This window comes from Pagrus major, chromosome 10 (assembly GCF_040436345.1).
Source record: "Pagrus major chromosome 10, Pma_NU_1.0".
Taxonomy (NCBI): Eukaryota; Metazoa; Chordata; class Actinopteri; order Spariformes; family Sparidae; genus Pagrus; species Pagrus major.
The window spans coordinates 11,947,377-11,966,149 of NC_133224.1; the positions used below are offsets into that span (position 1 = coordinate 11,947,377).

Genomic DNA, 18,773 nt, shown 5'->3' on the forward strand with positions numbered 1-18,773 from the left:
AATATTCATCATCGGATGTATTGATGGAGATTTTGCCACAAACAAATATTAAATTATGGATGATTGGACACACAAGATCATATGCATTTCAGTGTTTGTCCACTAGATGGCGTCCAAAGCTTTAAAAAAATATGTATAGAGTTGACCATCAGGGCCACATCAGATTATAACAGTTTTTCTTTGGATTAAGTTTAAACACAACAGTTGTTGCAGTGTGGCATGAGATCAGAGAAGACCTTGAGCTCAAACATATAATTCAAAGGTTATAACCATGATATGATGAATAAATAAATAAATAAATGGGATAGATATGAGTCAGTTGAATGAATGATACTTCATGACAACAGTCATACACATTCGTAAAGACTCCTTCATGTTTATGACGGATGACAATGTCAGTCTTGTGTGTTATCGTGTGTTATTGATATTTGTAGACATTACAGTAGTTTGCACTCATCCGATGATCTGATCCTCTCTCACAGTGGTGGACTCAGGATGTTTGAGGGGGCAGGGGGGCCAAAGAAAGGGAAAATGCACCAGCTGTATGCAGCGGGGCACCGTAGAGGGTACTTTATCGTGTGTCATCTACCCTAGGGGCATCCAAGAAATTCAAACTCTGAATATTCATATTTCTTTGGATGAGGTCAGAGGACTCAATCTACCAATTAGAATCACAAAAGGAGAATCTGTCCTGCACTCAAAGGTGCTGCAGCTCTGGGGGAGATATCAGTGTTTTACCCGATGAGGCCTCATCATGTTTGTGAGCCTTCACCATCTCCAAATCTCTCCAATTCCCCCTTCATTATACGAAGCATTATGAGTTTAAGTTAAGCACTCCGAGCCTGCGGATTATGCAACAAAACACAAAACTTCAGAGCCTTGCTGTCACTGCCAAATACTGAATTTATGTTAATTTGCCTCTGTGCAAAAAAAAGCATTTCCATACTGCGAGCAGTACATTCCTGAGTACCTTTGTGGACATATTCTTCCACTGGATGTGACATTTGACAACATCCCTCCTGCTGAAAAATACATTTCCATTAGTATATGTAGTTCAAACAGCACCAAATTGCATGCCAGAGAAAATATAATGTCTGATTAGCATAATGGACTCAACCCACATGAGAGGCCAGACATGAACTTTAAGTTTAGGAATGTAGAACTGTTATAAATCACATTATTGTGAGAGAAATACCTGGTGTTATTGGGTAAAAATTGGTAAAAATGTGATGCAAATCCACGTTGAGAGCTCCTGTGTCAGTCAGTCTGAGTGATTTGGAGTGAAGATGTATTTTCACAGAGGGGCATTAAAATGCAAAAAGGCTGGAAAAGAGGAACCCGGACTAAGAAGTCTGGAGAGCTTTATGGATATTTGAAGTCCTACCCCATTAAAATATTCTGACTGCATATGAGAGATGACTTTTCTATTCAGTGTCATCGGAATCACTCAGAAATACATTTTGGCATTTCGAGGAGCGGTGCAGAGGGATAGAGGCTGATATTGCTTTTCATTAAAAACTAGCTCCGGTTCAGGACAACAGTGTGCACATTAAATTCACATCGCAGCCTTCAGGCTTGATTCATTAACAGACAGAACACTTGTTGTATTGATTCTTATGTAAGACAGATGCATGTGCCAAAGCCTGGGAAATACATTTGGTTATTATTATGCATTTCAGACATGCTGCTCAGTGTTTGCTTGATGCAAAGTGCGACAATATTGAGAGTAAAGAACTTTTTGTTTTCATTTTTCACCCCAGTGGAATTCAATGTGAATCACTGGTGGTTTGTGTGCCACTGTGCTGAGCAAATCCAAGAAATACACCAACAACTGATCAGAATTCAAGGCATCAGACAGTAAAGAGAGGACACAGGCAGTCTGTGCTGCTGGGCTCTCTGGCTCTTCTCACCACTGGATGTCTATTGAGCACAATCAGTCAATAAGACGCGCTCTTTTCTCACATTTGGACACTTTAGTGAGTGCCAAACCTCAGAAAGAGCGATTTTTTTCGTGCGTTTTTACGCAGCGCCCTGGCCAAAAACGATATATAAACGTTACCACACATGGGCTGCATGAGATGTAATTCTTCAATTTCAAACAACATAATAATCCAATGAATGATTTATCATCTTGAAAGTGTTTTGTGCCCTCAGAGCCAGCCACATTTTCACAAAATGAAACTAAAAGAAATGCATCTTTACGCAGCGTTTTTCCGGTGTTCTATATCTGGAAAACTGACATAACTACAACATAACTGCAACATAACTACAACATCCTTCAATTTGAAACAACATAATAATCCCATGAATGATTTATCATCTTAAACGTGTCTTGTGCACTCACAGTCAGCCACATTTTCCACAAAATGCGTCTTTACGCAGCGCTCCGTTGTTCTATATCTGGAAAACCTACAGTACTACAATACAACTGCGCTTCATGTCAGCTTATGGCAAGTGTACTCGACTAAAAGAGCTTAAAAGGAGCGGGTCAATAAATTATGTTAATCAGTCAAGACAGATTGGAGGCGTGTTGTTGGCGTAATGAGGGGGAGCATGCCTGCGCCGTGGAAACGCTCCTGCCTCCGCTTCATGCGCGCTGCCTCCCGTCTCCCCAGTCTCTCTTTCTACTTTATTGTGCGTAAGAGCAATTTCCTCCGCAGCCGCACTTCTGTGCAAGGTTCGGTGCAACAAGTTTCGCAGGGAGCCACAACACGCCGTCTGACAGGCTGACTTGTTTTTGTTTTTTTGTTTTTTTGCGCTCCACTCATCTTTCTCTCTGGCGCTGTCACCACAAAGTCACTGGACGTGAACGCCGCGTCGCAGGCACACACGCTCTCTCACACACACTCACTCACTCACGCACACACAGAGGGAGAACATCAGTGTGCCATAAATTCGTGACTCCGCGCCAGATGCAGTTTGCTCCCCACAGCGCGTGTAGTTGTAGTTAAATGGAGATCGCGGACGCAAGAGGAGCATCTGAGTGCGTGGAGAAAATGGAGAAAGAAGTGGCGCCTCAGAAGAAGCGACAGTATTACCGCACCACAGCGCTGAACATTATCTCGTCTCTATGTTCGGTGGCGTCCGTCGCCTTTTGCATCCTGCTGAGCATCAACGCGGCTGATATCAAGAACCGGGTTGTGGATTTGGAGAGTGGGGACGGCGAGCATGGCTTCATCCGCGCTCCCGGCTACTCCATGGATGATTTTAATTCACTGATCGAGCAGAGAGTGGATGAGCTGCTCTCTCAGGTGAGGCTGCACCCGCTCTTCTTGAAGTTGCTGTTTTTTGCATTGCGCACAAACCGGCTCTGTCTCAGTGAGCAGAGATCACCTCAAACACTTCTGGTTGTCATTGAAAGCATCATGTGCATATGAATGAAAATGCGTTTTATTTCACATTTCAGCGCTCCTATGAGAATTTTGTCAAGATCCGGACTGCCAGACAAACATCACCTGAATGCAACTGCCCCCCAGGTAAACCTGCTTCACCCCTGTGCACTCTGGGACATGTGGCTGTCTGCCTGTTTGTGCTCAGATCAGAGCTGGTGTAAGAATGAATGGAAGCAGTCTGAACAGGTCCCTTATTTTATTTCTTGGACACCGATGACACCTGACAGTTCGTGGTGATAGTTTGGGGGGGGAGGTCTGCCTGCTGTGAAGGATGCAGACAGCTGACTGGCCATCACACTTAACAGAAAGAAGGGCATTTAACAGCAGTCTATACATAGAGGTGCTGAGAGGTTGTTTGACTCGTGATGCTGCTGCTGCCTGCTCACTTGTACACTCAGAGGGGAAACGAAAAAGCCTCTTGAAATTCACTTTTCCCACCAGTAGATGGAAACATCGATTCCCTCCAGCGTGGGTCAGCATTCTGAAGGTTTTGGGATGGAGTCAAGGTTGAGTTAGACGGAGCATCAGTGTGGGAGATGGGGCTCCAGGATGCTGCATAATTCAGGCTGTAACATCACGTTGATTTCTTGTTAGTGCATGAATGGGAGGAAATCATCACCGCTTCTCCTCGAAATGTGACAATGAAAGAACTCTGCAGGTGTTTAGTCCTTTAAGAATGTTTTATGGACAACAGATGAAGGTCTTGAGTCTCCATTTATTGTATCTTCTAGCGTGATCTTTTAAATTCTGGTGCACTGTTGAATGAAAACCACGTATCTCCAGTTCTGATTATTTAAATTAGTCACAAACTGGAGGATTAAGTGTTAACTGTATCCTGAAAAATGCATCTTTGTTGACATTTGATCGATGGCTTTCGTAGGACGGTGAGGATATATGATACGTCTTTAGGATTCTGGCAGACTGAAGCTGAAACTAAAGATTATTTTCATCATAAATTAATCTGTCAATGATATTTAGTCATTAAAATGGAAAAAAAAAGGAAAAAATGCTCAAAAATGACCAAAGTGAGTCTTCAAATTGCTTATTTTCTTCCAAAAAACAGCCCAAAACTCAAAGACTCTTCATTTACTCATGAATCATAACTCATAGTAGACAAAGAAAAGCAGCCAAGCCTGAAACCAGCAAGTAATTTCACAGTTTTGCTTGAAAAATGACTTAAACGATAAATGGATTATTGGAATAGTTGACAGTAATCGTCTTCTGATCGACTAATCGTTGCAGCTCTGCACCAGACATGTATATTTGAGGCATTTGCTCTTAACCTTTTGTGCTTTTTTGTGCAATATTCTTCTAAAGCCTTCAAAGATGTCTATAAGGCAGTGGCGTACTCAGGATGTTTGAGGGGCAGGGGCAAAAAATAAATAAAAAGGGCACCATTGTATGTAGGGGGGCACTGACAATCATCAGTTTTTAGTAACATTGCTAAGTGCTCCAACTGTGGTCACACTTGTTTCTGTCAGACGGCTGAACCGCTACAGTAGTTCGACTGCATGCTGCAGGGAAAACTGACAAGTTTTCATGACTTTTTCAAAGTTTGAGGAAGTCCACATCCTCAGTGAGGCCCAGCTGGGAATGTGATACAGCATGTGTGAACATACTGGAGGCGACCTCTCTGGTGAAGTCACAGTTGTGACATTGTGCAGAGCAGCCTTGTGGTTGGACCTTTGGATGGACAATCCAGGTGTCTGAAAGCAGGACGGAAGTGTCCTTGGGAAAGATGCTGAGTCCTTGCTAAAGCCAGGGACTGTTCCCTAGTTCTCCCTGACCTCTGACCTCTCTGTCAAACAAAAAGATTCCCCGTACAGCTACATTATTAATGATTATTACATCTGTCATAGTCAGACGTAGGTGAGGGAAGAAACAAGACTGGTGACAGTAATAATCCTCAATGAAGTGGTTCATCAATTGAGAATGACTCATCTGCTGAGTGGAAATGCTTGAATTACTGAGCCAGAAGTACTGGGAAGTATTAGCCATAATGAGACTTTCACAATCATGCTGCTCTCTGTTCTCAATCCCTATCATATGTCTGCTATTTATTTTCTCCCACCACATTTCTGTAAAGGGCAGAAATAAAACAATGAAAACATTTCACATCAAATGAAGCGCGACGGCACTAAAACCGAGGCGGCACCGAGCTTGATCTTGGAAACTGGCACTCTCGGATTTAATTTTTTTTCATGGCGAGGCCTCACCCCATCCTTTTTTTGAACTACAGCTACTTACAAAACCCACATATCATCAGCGTACCATAAGGAATCAGTAGTGTTTTTTAATAATATGTTCCTGCAGTGTAAGTGTATTGCACATGCATCTTTGTTAATGCTTTGGAGTGAGTGTTTTCTGGCCAAATATCTTTGTAGCGTATGAATGCTGAATGGGTTCACTCAGTATTTATCCTCGCCTCTGTCTAGGAGACAGCCCCTGGCTCCGATGTGGCTCTTTCTCTTTGAGGGGAGGACTGTAATGTGCTTTTCACAGTCTTCACTTTATTGCTGTCAAAGAAGATGGAGTGGTTGCAAAGACAGAGCAATGGTCCATGGCTTCAGGATGCTTTATAGGTTTGCTTCTGAATCACAGGAAGTTTGTGCCATCTTTATCAAAGAAAGTCTGTCGTGAACTTAGAGTGTATTTTATTCACGCTGATGTAATTCTTGGTTAATGAAGGTGAAGTTATTTTTATGGTGCCATTTGTCATCCAAACAGTGTCTGGTATCGCTGTCATTTAGCACTCAGTTATTGGCTTCTGGGCGACTAAAAGCATTTTCACACTTGGCTGAGATTGCTTTAGCCATGATAGCGGCGTGGCTCAGGGGACGGCAATGTTGGTCAGGTGGTCAACCACTCTGGTCCAGACTGAAATACCTCAACAACTATTTGATGGACGGCCATGAGATTCTGTACAGACGTTCACAGTCCTCGAAGAATTAATGCGACTGACTTTAGCGATCCCCTGACTTTCCTCTTGCACCACCACCACCACCACCAAGTTGACATGAATCTTTTTAGTGAAAGTCTTGATAGCTTTTGTATGAAATTTGTTACGCGTATTCATGGTGCCCAGAGGATTAATCACGCTGACTTAAGTGCCCGTCTGAGGCTTTGGTTTATAGTAATATCTTGATATCTGCTGGATGGATTGGCGCAAAATCTTGTACCGATGTTCATGGTCCTCAGAGGATGAATTCAACTAACTTTGTTGATCCCCTGATTTCTCCTCTGGAGCCACTAAGAATTTAACATTTGCAGTTTTGAGTGAAATATAACTATTGGATGGATTTCATGAAGTTTGGTTCGGACATTCGCGCTCCCCTCAGGATGAATGGTAGCAACTTTGACGATCCCTTATCTTGTCATCAATCAGCATTATCAGGTGGAAATTTAAATTTGGTTACTACTCTGGTTTATGATTAGTCCCCTGCAAAATTCATATTAGTTCAGGGCTAATTAGGAAATGTTAGCATGCTAACGTGCTAAACTATGATGGTAAACATACCGGCTAAACATCTGCATGTCACGTATTAATAATTATATTATTATTAATAATAGTATTCGCTGTTATAGAGTGTTTGGTCAGTAAGCCATGTGACTCAAACCCCTTGATTATGCATAAAAGAGAAAAGACATTTCCTGGTATCCCTGCCCACTATATCCAATCGCGACAGAGAACTCCAGAAAGAGGCGGTCCAAAGAGAGCAGGATCTTCCTGTTTGCTGCTTTGTCTGGTGATTGTGGTGGCGTAGAGAGGAGGGAGGGGATTGCTAACTGCAAAGGGGACATGAAGTTAGCTACAATGACGACTTGCAGCAACTTTAAACCTGATGTGTTTGACTGTTTCAATTAAAAGGGAATGTAGCCCACTCCTCATCTCTGCTTAAGGCTCGCGGCTTGAGGCTACATTAGCTGCTTCTAGCATTTTAAATAGTGGACTAGTCTTTTCACTAGGGACCCTGCGCCACATTTTCAGTTGAAGCCTTGTCTAGACTGCACCCTGAGTTAAAAAAGCTGTTTTTACACCATACATTTGGTGTAAATAGTCTTGGGTTTAGGGGGGAAAAGCAAACCAAACCAAGTTGTTTTGAAGTCTGGGAAGTCACACCCGCACACTGTGCCACACTGTGAGGCGAGTCTCCGAATAATTGTTTCAGCATTGGTGGGCAGTCTTCATTTTAATTTTTTTTGTGCACCTTCTCCTCCCCTGGGATCTGCATTCCAAGCGGGGCCTGTTGTTTAATGGGACTATAATAAAATGTGCAGTCAGCAGGCACTGGTGCTTTGCTCTTTCCCTGTTTACTCACCCATACGCCTCAAACCCCCTCTCCCCTACATCCCCTTTTCCCCACTCTGCTGCATTTCTTGACGCTTCAAAAAGCCTGGCAGCTGAACAGCGGCCAAAGTGCTCTTGAGAAAACAGAAATGGACAACTTGTAATGCACTTTGTTTTCCCCCACTAAACACCCGGCCGCTGGTTGCCAAGGGCAAAGGGGCAGTGGGGGGTCATCTCAGCTGGCTGTTATGTCTGAAGATTTCAAAATAAAACCAGAAGCAGATGCAGCAAAATCTGTGTGTCTCGCTTTGTCAAGTACAGATTTGGATCACTTAAGAAAAATCAAAACTACACAAACACCACAGCCCGCAAAAATCTCTACCTAATCACTCCTTTTCAACTCCTCGTGGTTGCACTCCCCCTTTAGGCCTCACAAAGTGTGTAATCCCAGTGGCCTGATACAATTACAGTTGTGCCAATCCCCTCAGATATCCTCAACTCAGTGGGCAACTGGTAATTAATCACTGACAGCTTTTGAATTTGGCCCTCTGTGTGGTTTGGTGCTGGGAGGTGCCCTAATGGCCATGTAATCACTGAGTGCTAGGTGAAGCTAAGCAGACTTCCAGGTAGCCACCGTGACCAGCTGCTTTTGGTTAGGCGAGTCAGGTTGGGCTTCCTTTGTGAGCGAGTCAGGCCGGAGAGGAAAGATGGAGCCTGGGAAGCCTCGCCTCAAGGCATCGGTGAATGGGCAATTATGATTTTGATTGCTGCTAAATTGCTTAAGAGGCGATCTACATGTAAATCATGAGCTTAATGTACTCTGCGCAGTGAATAACGTCTTGCAGGGGCCGCTTTTTGCATGAAAAGCTCGACTCATTCAGCTCAGATTTTACATCAGTCCCAATAAATTGCAACATGACGTGATTTATCATGATGAATCATCAGAAGTGGCGCATTTGCCCTAATTTTCAGTTCTCACACATGGTTTATTATAAAGGGCAGGATGCTGGAAATAGCACAGATGGTCTCTTTATACCTTTGACACAGCAGTTTTTATGGGAGACGGCGTAGCATGCCAGCTGAAAGCACTAGTAATGACTGTGGCGTTTGAAAGGGTGGCACACTCCTCCTCCTTTTTTTTTTTTACTATAGATTAACCTGAGGGGACACTCTGAATGGAGCGGAGATGACATGATTTTTATGTGAGCGATGTCACAACAGCACTCTGCCGGAGACTGAAGTACCTCAGGCTGGGAGGATGAAGACACAACTGAAAGAATGGAGGAGAATTGAAATGCTCGTGCCTAATGGTTCGTCTCACGTGTCCTTGAACATTTCCTGGCGGTGATCCTCGATCGCCGTTTTGTGTGGAATAAAGTAGGAAGCTTGGAGATCCTGTCTTGGCCGCTGTTACGGTTACTACTTGGAGTTGAATGAAGGGGTTTCCATTCGCGGCACACCCCACAATTGAATAAAATAATTGTCTCCCCTTTTTTTTATTTGACATGCATTTGCTCCAAAAATAGACTTTATTTGTGATAAAATTGTTGTTTTCCATTTCGGATTCGTTGCACTTTCTGCGTCATCAAACATAAAGTTGGACAATGAAATTCAAATTGTTGGTTTTATACCCTGACGTACTTTGTTAATGGATGTCACCCAAGTTGTTTGATTACAGTTGCAGTTGGATGGTTTTCCTGTTGGATGTGCTGCATTAAAGGTGCACAATGTAGCTGTGGGGGAGACATGTTAATCAGAAGAGAAAGATCTTCATTGACTAAATAAACAAACTCTCTTTGTTTTCATGGCTGAATAAACAAACTGTTTTACTTTGTTTATTTGTGGCGGACCCTGCCACCTTTCTAGCTTCAAACAGTGTTCTGGGGACCTTGTTTTCCTCTGAGAACAGCTTGTTTATTCAGTAGTCTTTCTGAGTTTTTATTATTATCTCATTTGAATTTCTTCTCCAAAACTACATAGTGCTCCTTTAAACTTTTCCTTGTCCTCCATGTATTTACTTAGGCATGATGCTCTGACAGATTCTGTCTTTTTATCCTTCGTGGATGCAAATTTGTTGTTTAAATGTGGGAGAAAAGAATTACGAAGCATTACATTATCAGGTTTGGCATCTGCACCTTCAAGGCGCCCTTTGGTTGTGGTCGTGGTACAACCTCCCCCCTCTTTCCACTGCCCTGTAACCTCCCGTGCAAGAGGGGGAATCACTGCCGTTGGTTCCCTTTTGATGCTCCCTCTCCCAGGATCCAGAGCTCCTCTACCAGAGCTGGGTGGTAAATCCTCCACAAAAGGCGGCTCACAAACTCAGCGCCTCATCCTCTGGTTGCCCTCTGACACGGGATTGAAAGTTCCAGTCATCCTCCTACTGAAGTCTCCTTTGTGATGGCTTAGGTTCACCCTTCCCTTCCCAAGCCCACATGCTCATCCCTGACCCACCAATATTCAAAGAGACCTTTAATAGACAAGGGGGGCTTTTCTAATGTGACACCCATGTGGAACAGCTGGTCTACTGTTAAATATGGTGATTTTTCTGTCACGCCCACTGCAATGTTGGAGGATTTTCCTTCTGTGTACTTTGACACGCTGTAGAGCTGTTTTTCTATGAATGGGTCCCCATTCGGTTTATCTTGTTGCTAAACATGGATATAGACAATGCAGGATTTTTTTGACCTATTATGCTTCGTTTATTTCCTCCTTCAGCGTTTTATATAGGTTGTTATGCTTGTGAAAGATATTCAAAGTCAAAAAGGACAAAGAAGCTCCTCTTTCCCACAGAAACACTGCTCCTCAAATGCCTCGACTGTTGTCTCACCTTTAATTCTGTGACTTTGTGACATCACACTACGTCACCATGTCACACATTTGCATAATGTGTGCATAGCGGCTGGTTCGGCTTTTATGAATTGATTCAGCACAGCTGCTCTGTTGTTGTTAGCGATGCTGGGTCAGGCATGTGTGAGCTGACCAATCAGAGGAGACTGGGTATACGGGAGGGGGGGCTAACTAGTGAACGGCAGCTACAGTTAGCAGCGACGCTGGGGATATGCTTCCCTCTATTTGTTTTCAGTTTGACAGGTGGTAAATTCTTACATAATGCACCTTTAACATACTTTACTTACTAAATAATGTGTGTAAATGAGGAGGAAAATACATTTGTTAGACTTTTAGGATCCACACAGTGAGATTTGGTGAGTAACGGTAAATGTAAACATAACTTTTGTTTGTTTGTCAGAAAACTCGACGGGGTACCTTTTTAATATATTGTATTTCTTTCACGAGTCTGTCTCACCCGAAGGTCTCCAGAGGAATCTTTTGATTTATAGTCACCGCTTCCTGTTTGTGAACCATTATTGGCGTGATGCTCGCAAAATGTCAAACACAAACTGCATTATACATGGGCTCTGATTTAGGATGCAGTTGGGCTCCCACTGCCTGTCTCCGTGAAACAATTCTTATTTAATTTGTTTTGAATGTAAGAATGATTTTCCAGTGTCTGTCATCAATTTTAAATCACCAGTAAAGCACGACGATGCCAGTGTTCGCTCATGTCATGGAAATTCTGGGCTCCAGACAGGCAAAGAGAACTAGGAACCCCTGAGGCGCTCCCCACATGCTCTCCTGCCCCCCTCCCTCCCCACTGCCTGTGGCTTCGTGCCCCAGGCCTCCCAGCCCTAGCAGGCATGGAGGATGGGGGGTGAGGGCCACAGATGCTGCTACTCTGTACTCCATCAGCCTAATAAGAACAGGCACTACAAATAAAACAAGCTGGTGTGCAAAAAACAGCATCGGGACGTGCCACGGCAGGAAGCTGTAATTGTGCCAGCGTGCGCCTGACATGCAAGCGATGGTTAATACGGTCATGGGCATCCCTAAAAATATGTCTGTAATTTAATAAACAATGCATGGATGGCATTCGCTGACTCTGTTTGTTTTATGTGTGCATGCATCATTTACTGACAGTCCACAGACTTGAGGGCAGCGTTCGCAGAGCGCTGTTCCATGTTATGTTCAGTTTTGAAGTCCAAAAACAGCTAACCTTGACACCGACTCATTTGTCATTTTGGTCCTAAACCTACAAGGGACTGTATGAAAATTACTGGTGTGGGGTTTCAGAAATTCAAGACTGTCAATCTCAAAAATGATACTCCAGTATGAAGTTGGTAAAATTGTATGATTAATAACTACAAGACAGATTTATCCAAATTTAAACAGTTGATATTCAGAGAACATACATTTTCACAATGTTCGCCAACATGCGCCAACAAAAACAACACATTCTTTGCTCAAGAGAACGTTCGATCACAAATCAATTTTAGTATCCACATTCTTTTATGGTCTCTGGCACAATGAAAGTCATCTTTTTCATTTGAGCCGACAGATATATCGAACAATACTGGCTTTTTACAGATATGTTGGTATCAGCGTATATGTTGTCTGATATACGCAGATATGTAAACTTTATTTTTACAGAACTTAATGTGGAGAAAGATGCTTGAAATTATTTAAAATTATTAAATTACCAGTTAAAGGTGCACTATGTAGTTTGGCGGAAGACATTTTTATCAGAAGAGAAAGATCTTCATTGACTGATCTGTATGCCTAAACAAACTAAATAAACAAACTCTCTTTGTTTTCATGAACCGGACCCTGCCACCTTTCTAGCTTCAAACAGTGTTCTGGGGACCTTATTTTCCTAGTATTTGAGCATTTGATTTTGCAAAAATAACATATTTATGTAATAAATCTGTATGTATATAGGAATATGGGTCAACATTTTCATATGACTATTTTAGCTCTTTTTTTCCTCACATACAAAGGTTGAAATCGAATGTAAACAGCGAGCAAAAACAAATTTATACTATCCTTCCCTTTTATTGACACCGCAAATAATTTTTGTACAGTCCCTAACTTTAAGTCTGTCACTAGATCAATTCTCTGTGACACTTCTGAATTCAAATAGCATTTGTTTTTTTGTCTTTTGTTCAATTTCCGGGGTTTAAAGCAAGATATATCAATCCGCACCTATCGCTGCATTGGCAGTAATCCTTCCAGAGCATTTATTTACGGTGGTTGCAAAGCATTTATTAGAGCTAACATTTCGGAGTGCCCACTTTTCAATTTTCAAACCCTTTAGTCTCAGCAAAAACAAGCAAGCAATCCCTCCAGCTATCCAAAGTCAGCAGGGATTCAGATGATTTCTCAAAGTGGAAAAAGTTATGGAGGCAAGCAGGGTTTGCCCAGCGGCTGGCCAGATGTTGTAGGCTCCCAGACTCCCCTGGGGCGCCACCGAGAGGTTGGACGGTCCAAACGGTTGCCAAACACCATGAGACGTCCAGTGTGTTTGTCAGTTAAGGCGACCCTCCTGTTTTTTCCCCCCCTTTCACTTTCCATGTTTAGTTAAAGATACAAGAATGTCCTGCTTGAGATCTTGTCGGCTTGTCCGATGCCCCCCGGCCCCTCCTGCTCACCACCACCGCTCACCGGGGGACTCGCGCTCTGCCAGCCGGCTCTTCCTTCTCGGAGCTAAATGTGACATGAAATATGAGTCACGCTTCAGATCTGAGAAGGTAATAAACACACCGAGCAAACATTTGAGCCCATGTGCACTCACAAACACGCTGTCACACACCCGTGGATGCAACTGTAGCACAAAATATGCACACTTGTCGATGATTCCACTCACATATTTTGGAGACACCAGCGCCATAGAGACATGCAGCCATGCGTGACACGCTGCAGGCCCTCGCTGTAGATTTGTAACTTGATCTATTGCCAGAGCGAAGGTTTTTGATGATGTTGTGGTTTGGTTAATTTAATTTTCTAAATCAAGACAGGAGAAAGCATGAAATAAAAGGATTGAAGCTACTCATTCTCAATTTTCCCAACAAGCTCTGATGTTAAAAATGGTGTAGAATGTGGTTTTTTAATTACGGCTTATGCAACAGTATTTTTTTTTCCCTCAGTATCTGTAAGTACCTTTTTTTTCTTTCCCCTTTGGCATGCAACTAATCTGGAACATGCAATTAAATAATATGGCTCAAATAAATATTACATTGCCTGAGGTAGTGGCAATTAAACATACCTGTGAATACATCTCATGCGTCTGTGTCAGCGAAGATGGATTGATATGCGGAGAGTTGCCTCATGGTCTGGTCGCAGCACAGACAGGGGCCCCTCCCCTTGTATCTGATGAAGAAGAGGGTAGAAACAGCTGTGTAAGCCACAGTTAAGGCCTGGAAAGCCCAGCGGTGAGACGGACAACCCTATGCACTTTAATTTAATTGAGCGGTCATTTGATATGGTACAAGCAGGCTAGACGGCTGGTTAAATTGTAATTTTCGACAGCTTGATAAACGGCGCTGATGCTCCGTATGGCTGCCTGAAAATAGGTTTGTCTAATTTTTTAGCCGTAGATGGAGGTACTAGTTCGGGAGACTGTGGCGTAATGATGTGAACTGTCCTTGTCTGCATTCTTCACTGCTTCTTCTTCTGTGGACCACTTTAGTGTTTAGTGTTTAGTGTTTACTTTAAGTTACAAACTCTAAAATACTGTTAAAACACCTACAAAACGTCTTTTCTGGCCTGATAACTGGCGTATAGGTGAGACATTTAGGGGTTTTGGGCTCAGTGAACGCTCATTATGCCAAATTCAAGTGTGTGTGCCTTCAGTGTATGAAAAAAAAAAATAGTCACAAGAATTTTGACGAACGATTTAAAGGCAAGCGTGCTTTTCTCCCCCTGTTCCAGTGCTCACCACTGAAGAAAGATTATCTCAGCTGATAATGCCATTCATCTGGATGCCTGCTGCTCACTCTGAGCTTGATGAGTTGTTTTTGTGCATCCGTCCGCTGGTGTCTGTTAGGTTTTAATGAATCAGGCATACTGAGCGGAAATGTTCTGAGATTGTTAATCAGAATACCTCATGCATATTTTATACACTTTCCTCGCAAACACAAAAGTATAATGATCATTTATGCTGAGTGTGACATCCAAGTGATGCACAGACACGAAAGTTGCCTTAAAAGTGTTCTACTTTCCCGGATTTATATAAATGCATTGATTTATATTCATATATTTTTTTGGGAAATGACCCAAATACCCTGCTGTGGTATTGTACAGATTACTTGTTTTCCTATGAGCTTATACGTGATAATGAATCTGCTCCAGTGCCTTCTTTGAGATGTTTGAGAGGTCTGTGCATCATGTCCCTGGCACTACAGCTTCTGTCTTATATTTAGCCTGTAGCTCAAAGCTGAGAGTGATACTTGGGGTCTTTTAGTCTATAAAATGCGAAAACAAATTGTGAAGAAGGCTCCCAAAGACTCTTTTTTGCTTAAAAGTGCAATATATAACAGTTTCTGCTCAAAACAATCAAAAACTAGCGACACTTGTCAACAGGATGTGAGGAAACAACAGTGTTGACGTGATATCGACTGAAGTTAGCATGCTAACCAGCTAGCCCTGTGCCTGAAAACCTCTTTCCCTAACACCAACACTCCCCTGGTAGTCCAGCTAGCTCCACGGCTAACTGAGCTAACAAGCTAGCAACAGTCATGAAACAGAATACAGTTAGCAGCAGTTAGCAGTTACTCTGGTGATATAGTGCCCCCTATTTGTTGGTAGTGTGAAATCAAGGTGGCCAATTCTTACGTATTGCACCTTTAAAAAATGAATGAAATGACTGATTGAATCATTTAATCGACTTATTGTTGCAGCTCTAGCGATTGTGATGATGCTATTTTATATTGCTGTAGGGGCAGCTGTACTTCAGGTGGTAGAGCAGGCCATGCATTTATCACAGGGTTGGTAGTTCCATTTGTTCACGTCGCAGTGTCCTTGAGCAGGACACTAAACCCTGTATTCCTTCTGATGTCTGCCTGTGTTATGTGAGCATCAAATTAATGTAACGTAATTATGTAAATGCTCTGAAACAAAGATAACGCAATCAGTTGCCCTACATTTAACCGACTCTCCGCCAATCAACATCTCGACCTGCATGACTTCGTCTGGATCCAGGTTAATGAGCCGCCTCCCGTGAGCCATGCTGCTATCTCGTGAGATGCTCATAATGTACTTTGTTACTCTGAAACAAAGCTAACTTCTTTACGAGATTAGCAGTGTCGGCTTGAGCGTGAAGTGCCGTTCATTTCACACAGGATGCTGCACTCACCACCTGCTGTGACAGCTGAAGGGCGATCCAGGTAGAGCGTGCGCCGGATACATACAACACATGCTGGAATTTCTACGCGTATACCTGACTGGAGGTGTTGAAATATATCACAGTGTCCAAGTATATTTGGATGCTCCATTGTAGGCGCTATGCTGATTTGGCTGCAGTTCATATTGTGATCTCGAGGGACCTCTGCGGCACCTGTTGATGGACAAAGATAAACTGAGCAAAGTGCCAAGTCTGAGTGAACCAGCTGCTTAATTGGAGCCATCCCTGCTCCTTAAATCTTTAGCGCACTGTAAATGTTTATTGTCTCATAAGTACGCCCAGGTTTCCCAGGGTGCAAATGAATGGCAGTATTTACGTTCATAGTTGGAAGCTGCAGCAGATTAAGATGGTCAAACCCACTGAAACTGGAGTTGGTGGGAAAACTGACTGGCTGTTTTTGCAAAGACACCACGCCGCCGGCTGACTTAATCTAGAGTAGTCAAGGTTATTGCTAGCGTCAGACTGGAGAAAAAAACGGGTGATCCTTCCTTGTTAGCAGATACACCGGGTGTCAACGTGACTGATTTGAGGTGCTTCAGGTGGAGGGATTATCTCTTTCTAGGTGCTAAACAGCAAAAGATGAGTGGGGGATCCATCACCGCGCCCTTGACCTTCAAAACAAATTAACTCCCCTGCGTTCTCCCTGCCTCGGCTGCCACTGTTGAGCATAAGAGTTTTTTTTTTAATAGCCATCGGAAAAAATTATGGAGAAGAGACATGACTTTTCATGACGCACATTTCAGCTGATTGAATATGACACGACCTGCCAGTAGTTAGAACTTGCCACAGTAGTTTTGGTGCCCAGGGTGAGATGGTGACCAGATTAGTTTGTCTTTCCCTTGGTGCCAAATGCATGTGTAATATCCAATGAAAGAAAACAGGACATTTTGTAAACACGCTGACACCCAAATTGACTATTGGATTTCAGCTTCAGCGTGCATTTGCCATCAGCTCTGCCTGCTTTTTCCTTTCATTTAATATAATAAATGAGAAGGAAACTCTTGCACACGTGTGGGTCTGCAGTCAGATCCCCAGTGTAACAGGCTCGATCGTTTACTTGTTATTCTTAAAGCAGTCATGCATGCGCTATTGGCCATCCCACCCCTGAACTTGGAGTGGCTTTGTGAGGTGGAGGTCAGTTGGCAGGAGCCGGCGAGAGCGTCTGCGTTACTGCAAATGTCAAGTCCCAATAATGTGAGGGTGTAGGTTTCGTCTGAGCGAGAACAGGGAATAACACGACATAACTCAATGTTTCTTTGGTTTATATCAGTGGCACTGAGTCCCATAGGAGGTAAGGCACTCTTGCTTGTGAATGTCGTAGCCATAAATCTACATCTTGCTAGCCCTAGATCCAGTTGCAGTTCAGGAGAATGCGGCTGCGTTGAATGAAGTTAATGAAACTACAATATACATAGAGTTGATATTAAAGGTGGATTATTTAGATCTAGGTTGTTTGGGTGTGAGTTGCAGAGTTTTGGAGATATTAGCTGCAGAGTTGTCTGCCTCTTCTTGAATATAACGGAGCTAGATGGCACTCAAAGCGGCCAAAAACTACAGACCTTGTTGTGAGCAGTTTCATGTAGGACCTATTTTCTTTCTGTATCACCGCGCAGAAGGAAGCGTGCATCTACCCATGGACTAGAGGCTTATGTTTGTGAACACACAGGATTTAAACATGAATGGCATGGTCCTTGGCTAAGCTGCAACGTTAGCTAGCTCAGTTTGCTAGCCTCTCGTCTGTAAGAAGATGCACGCTTCCTTCTGCGGAGTGATACAGAAAGAAAATAGTTCCTTCATAAAACTGCTCACAACAAGGTCCTGAGCAACCAGGAGTCTAGTTCCATTACATTCAACAGAAGAGTAACTGCTAACTGCTGCTAACTGTAGCTGCTGTTTACTAGTTAGCTCAGTTAGCCGAGCAGCTAGTGGTCCAGACTGGGACCTCTGAGAAACGACGGGCTGGGCCTAGTAGGTGACATAACGTCAGAATTCTTATTTCTTCACATTCTCTTGATAAATTTACTCATTTTTTAAATTTTTTTTAAATAAAATTCTTACATATTGCACCTTTAAGGAAAAGAGAGTATTGCAAAACCCCTTTCTTCATATGAATACACTAAAATGAGCTCATCACCATCCTTTAAAATCTCCGGTACCATGAAGTGTTGGGATCATTGTGACGTTGTGGCCTCTCGGTCGTGTTTGTTCTGGTGGTGGCAAGGCAGGACAAAATCAGTGGGCCGGATATGAAGCCACCTCTGAGAGGTGGCGCCTGAGGCAGGGCTCAGTGCTGACAGAGGTCAGGGCTGCACAGTTTTAGGTTGCACAAGTGCTCTGCTGCATTGGGCATCATGTTTGTATTAGCAGGCTTTACTGAATAGTTTTGAAGAAGGCTGCATGTGTACATTCAGTCATTATACACAGTGAGGTGGATGGAGATTAGTAAGAATAGCACGGTGAGAGAGGTGCAGAGGCTGAGCAGCTAAGATGTGTCACAGGCACAAAGGGGCAACATTCAAGGGACTGTAAGAGAAGAAAAATGGACTCGTACCACATTTCTCTCTTCATACTTTGCAGACACTCTGCTCCAGGTAGACTGCTCCCCTCTGGCCTGTTCTCAGATTAGCCTGTGCTAGCCAAAGTCAACATGAGAGGAAGTGGAGAAACGACTTCCCTCATTCGCACCAGGACTGCTAATGCCTCGCCAGATCTGGTGTCAGACCAGTCAATTTGAGATGTATCATTTGTGTCTAACATAAAACAAATTTCAGTCTGACACATCTGAGGGCAGAATTTATGCATTCTTTTATTTTATTCTATATTTCTGTGGGTTTTTAGGCTTATGATTCCAAAATGTACA

The 18,773-nt window shown here is 43.1% G+C and overlaps 1 protein-coding gene across 1 annotated transcript in view; it reads left to right on the forward strand.

Moving 5' to 3' along the window:
- The first annotated feature begins 2,951 nt into the window (after positions 1-2,951).
- Positions 2,952-18,773, forward strand: part of LOC141003261 (uncharacterized) — a 149,610-nt gene continuing 133,788 nt past the window's right edge. The window contains exons 1-2 of the mRNA XM_073474569.1: positions 2,952-3,251; positions 3,407-3,476. Of these exons, the coding sequence (XP_073330670.1) occupies positions 2,952-3,251; positions 3,407-3,476 (370 nt within the window). The remainder of the gene's footprint in view (positions 3,252-3,406; positions 3,477-18,773) is intronic.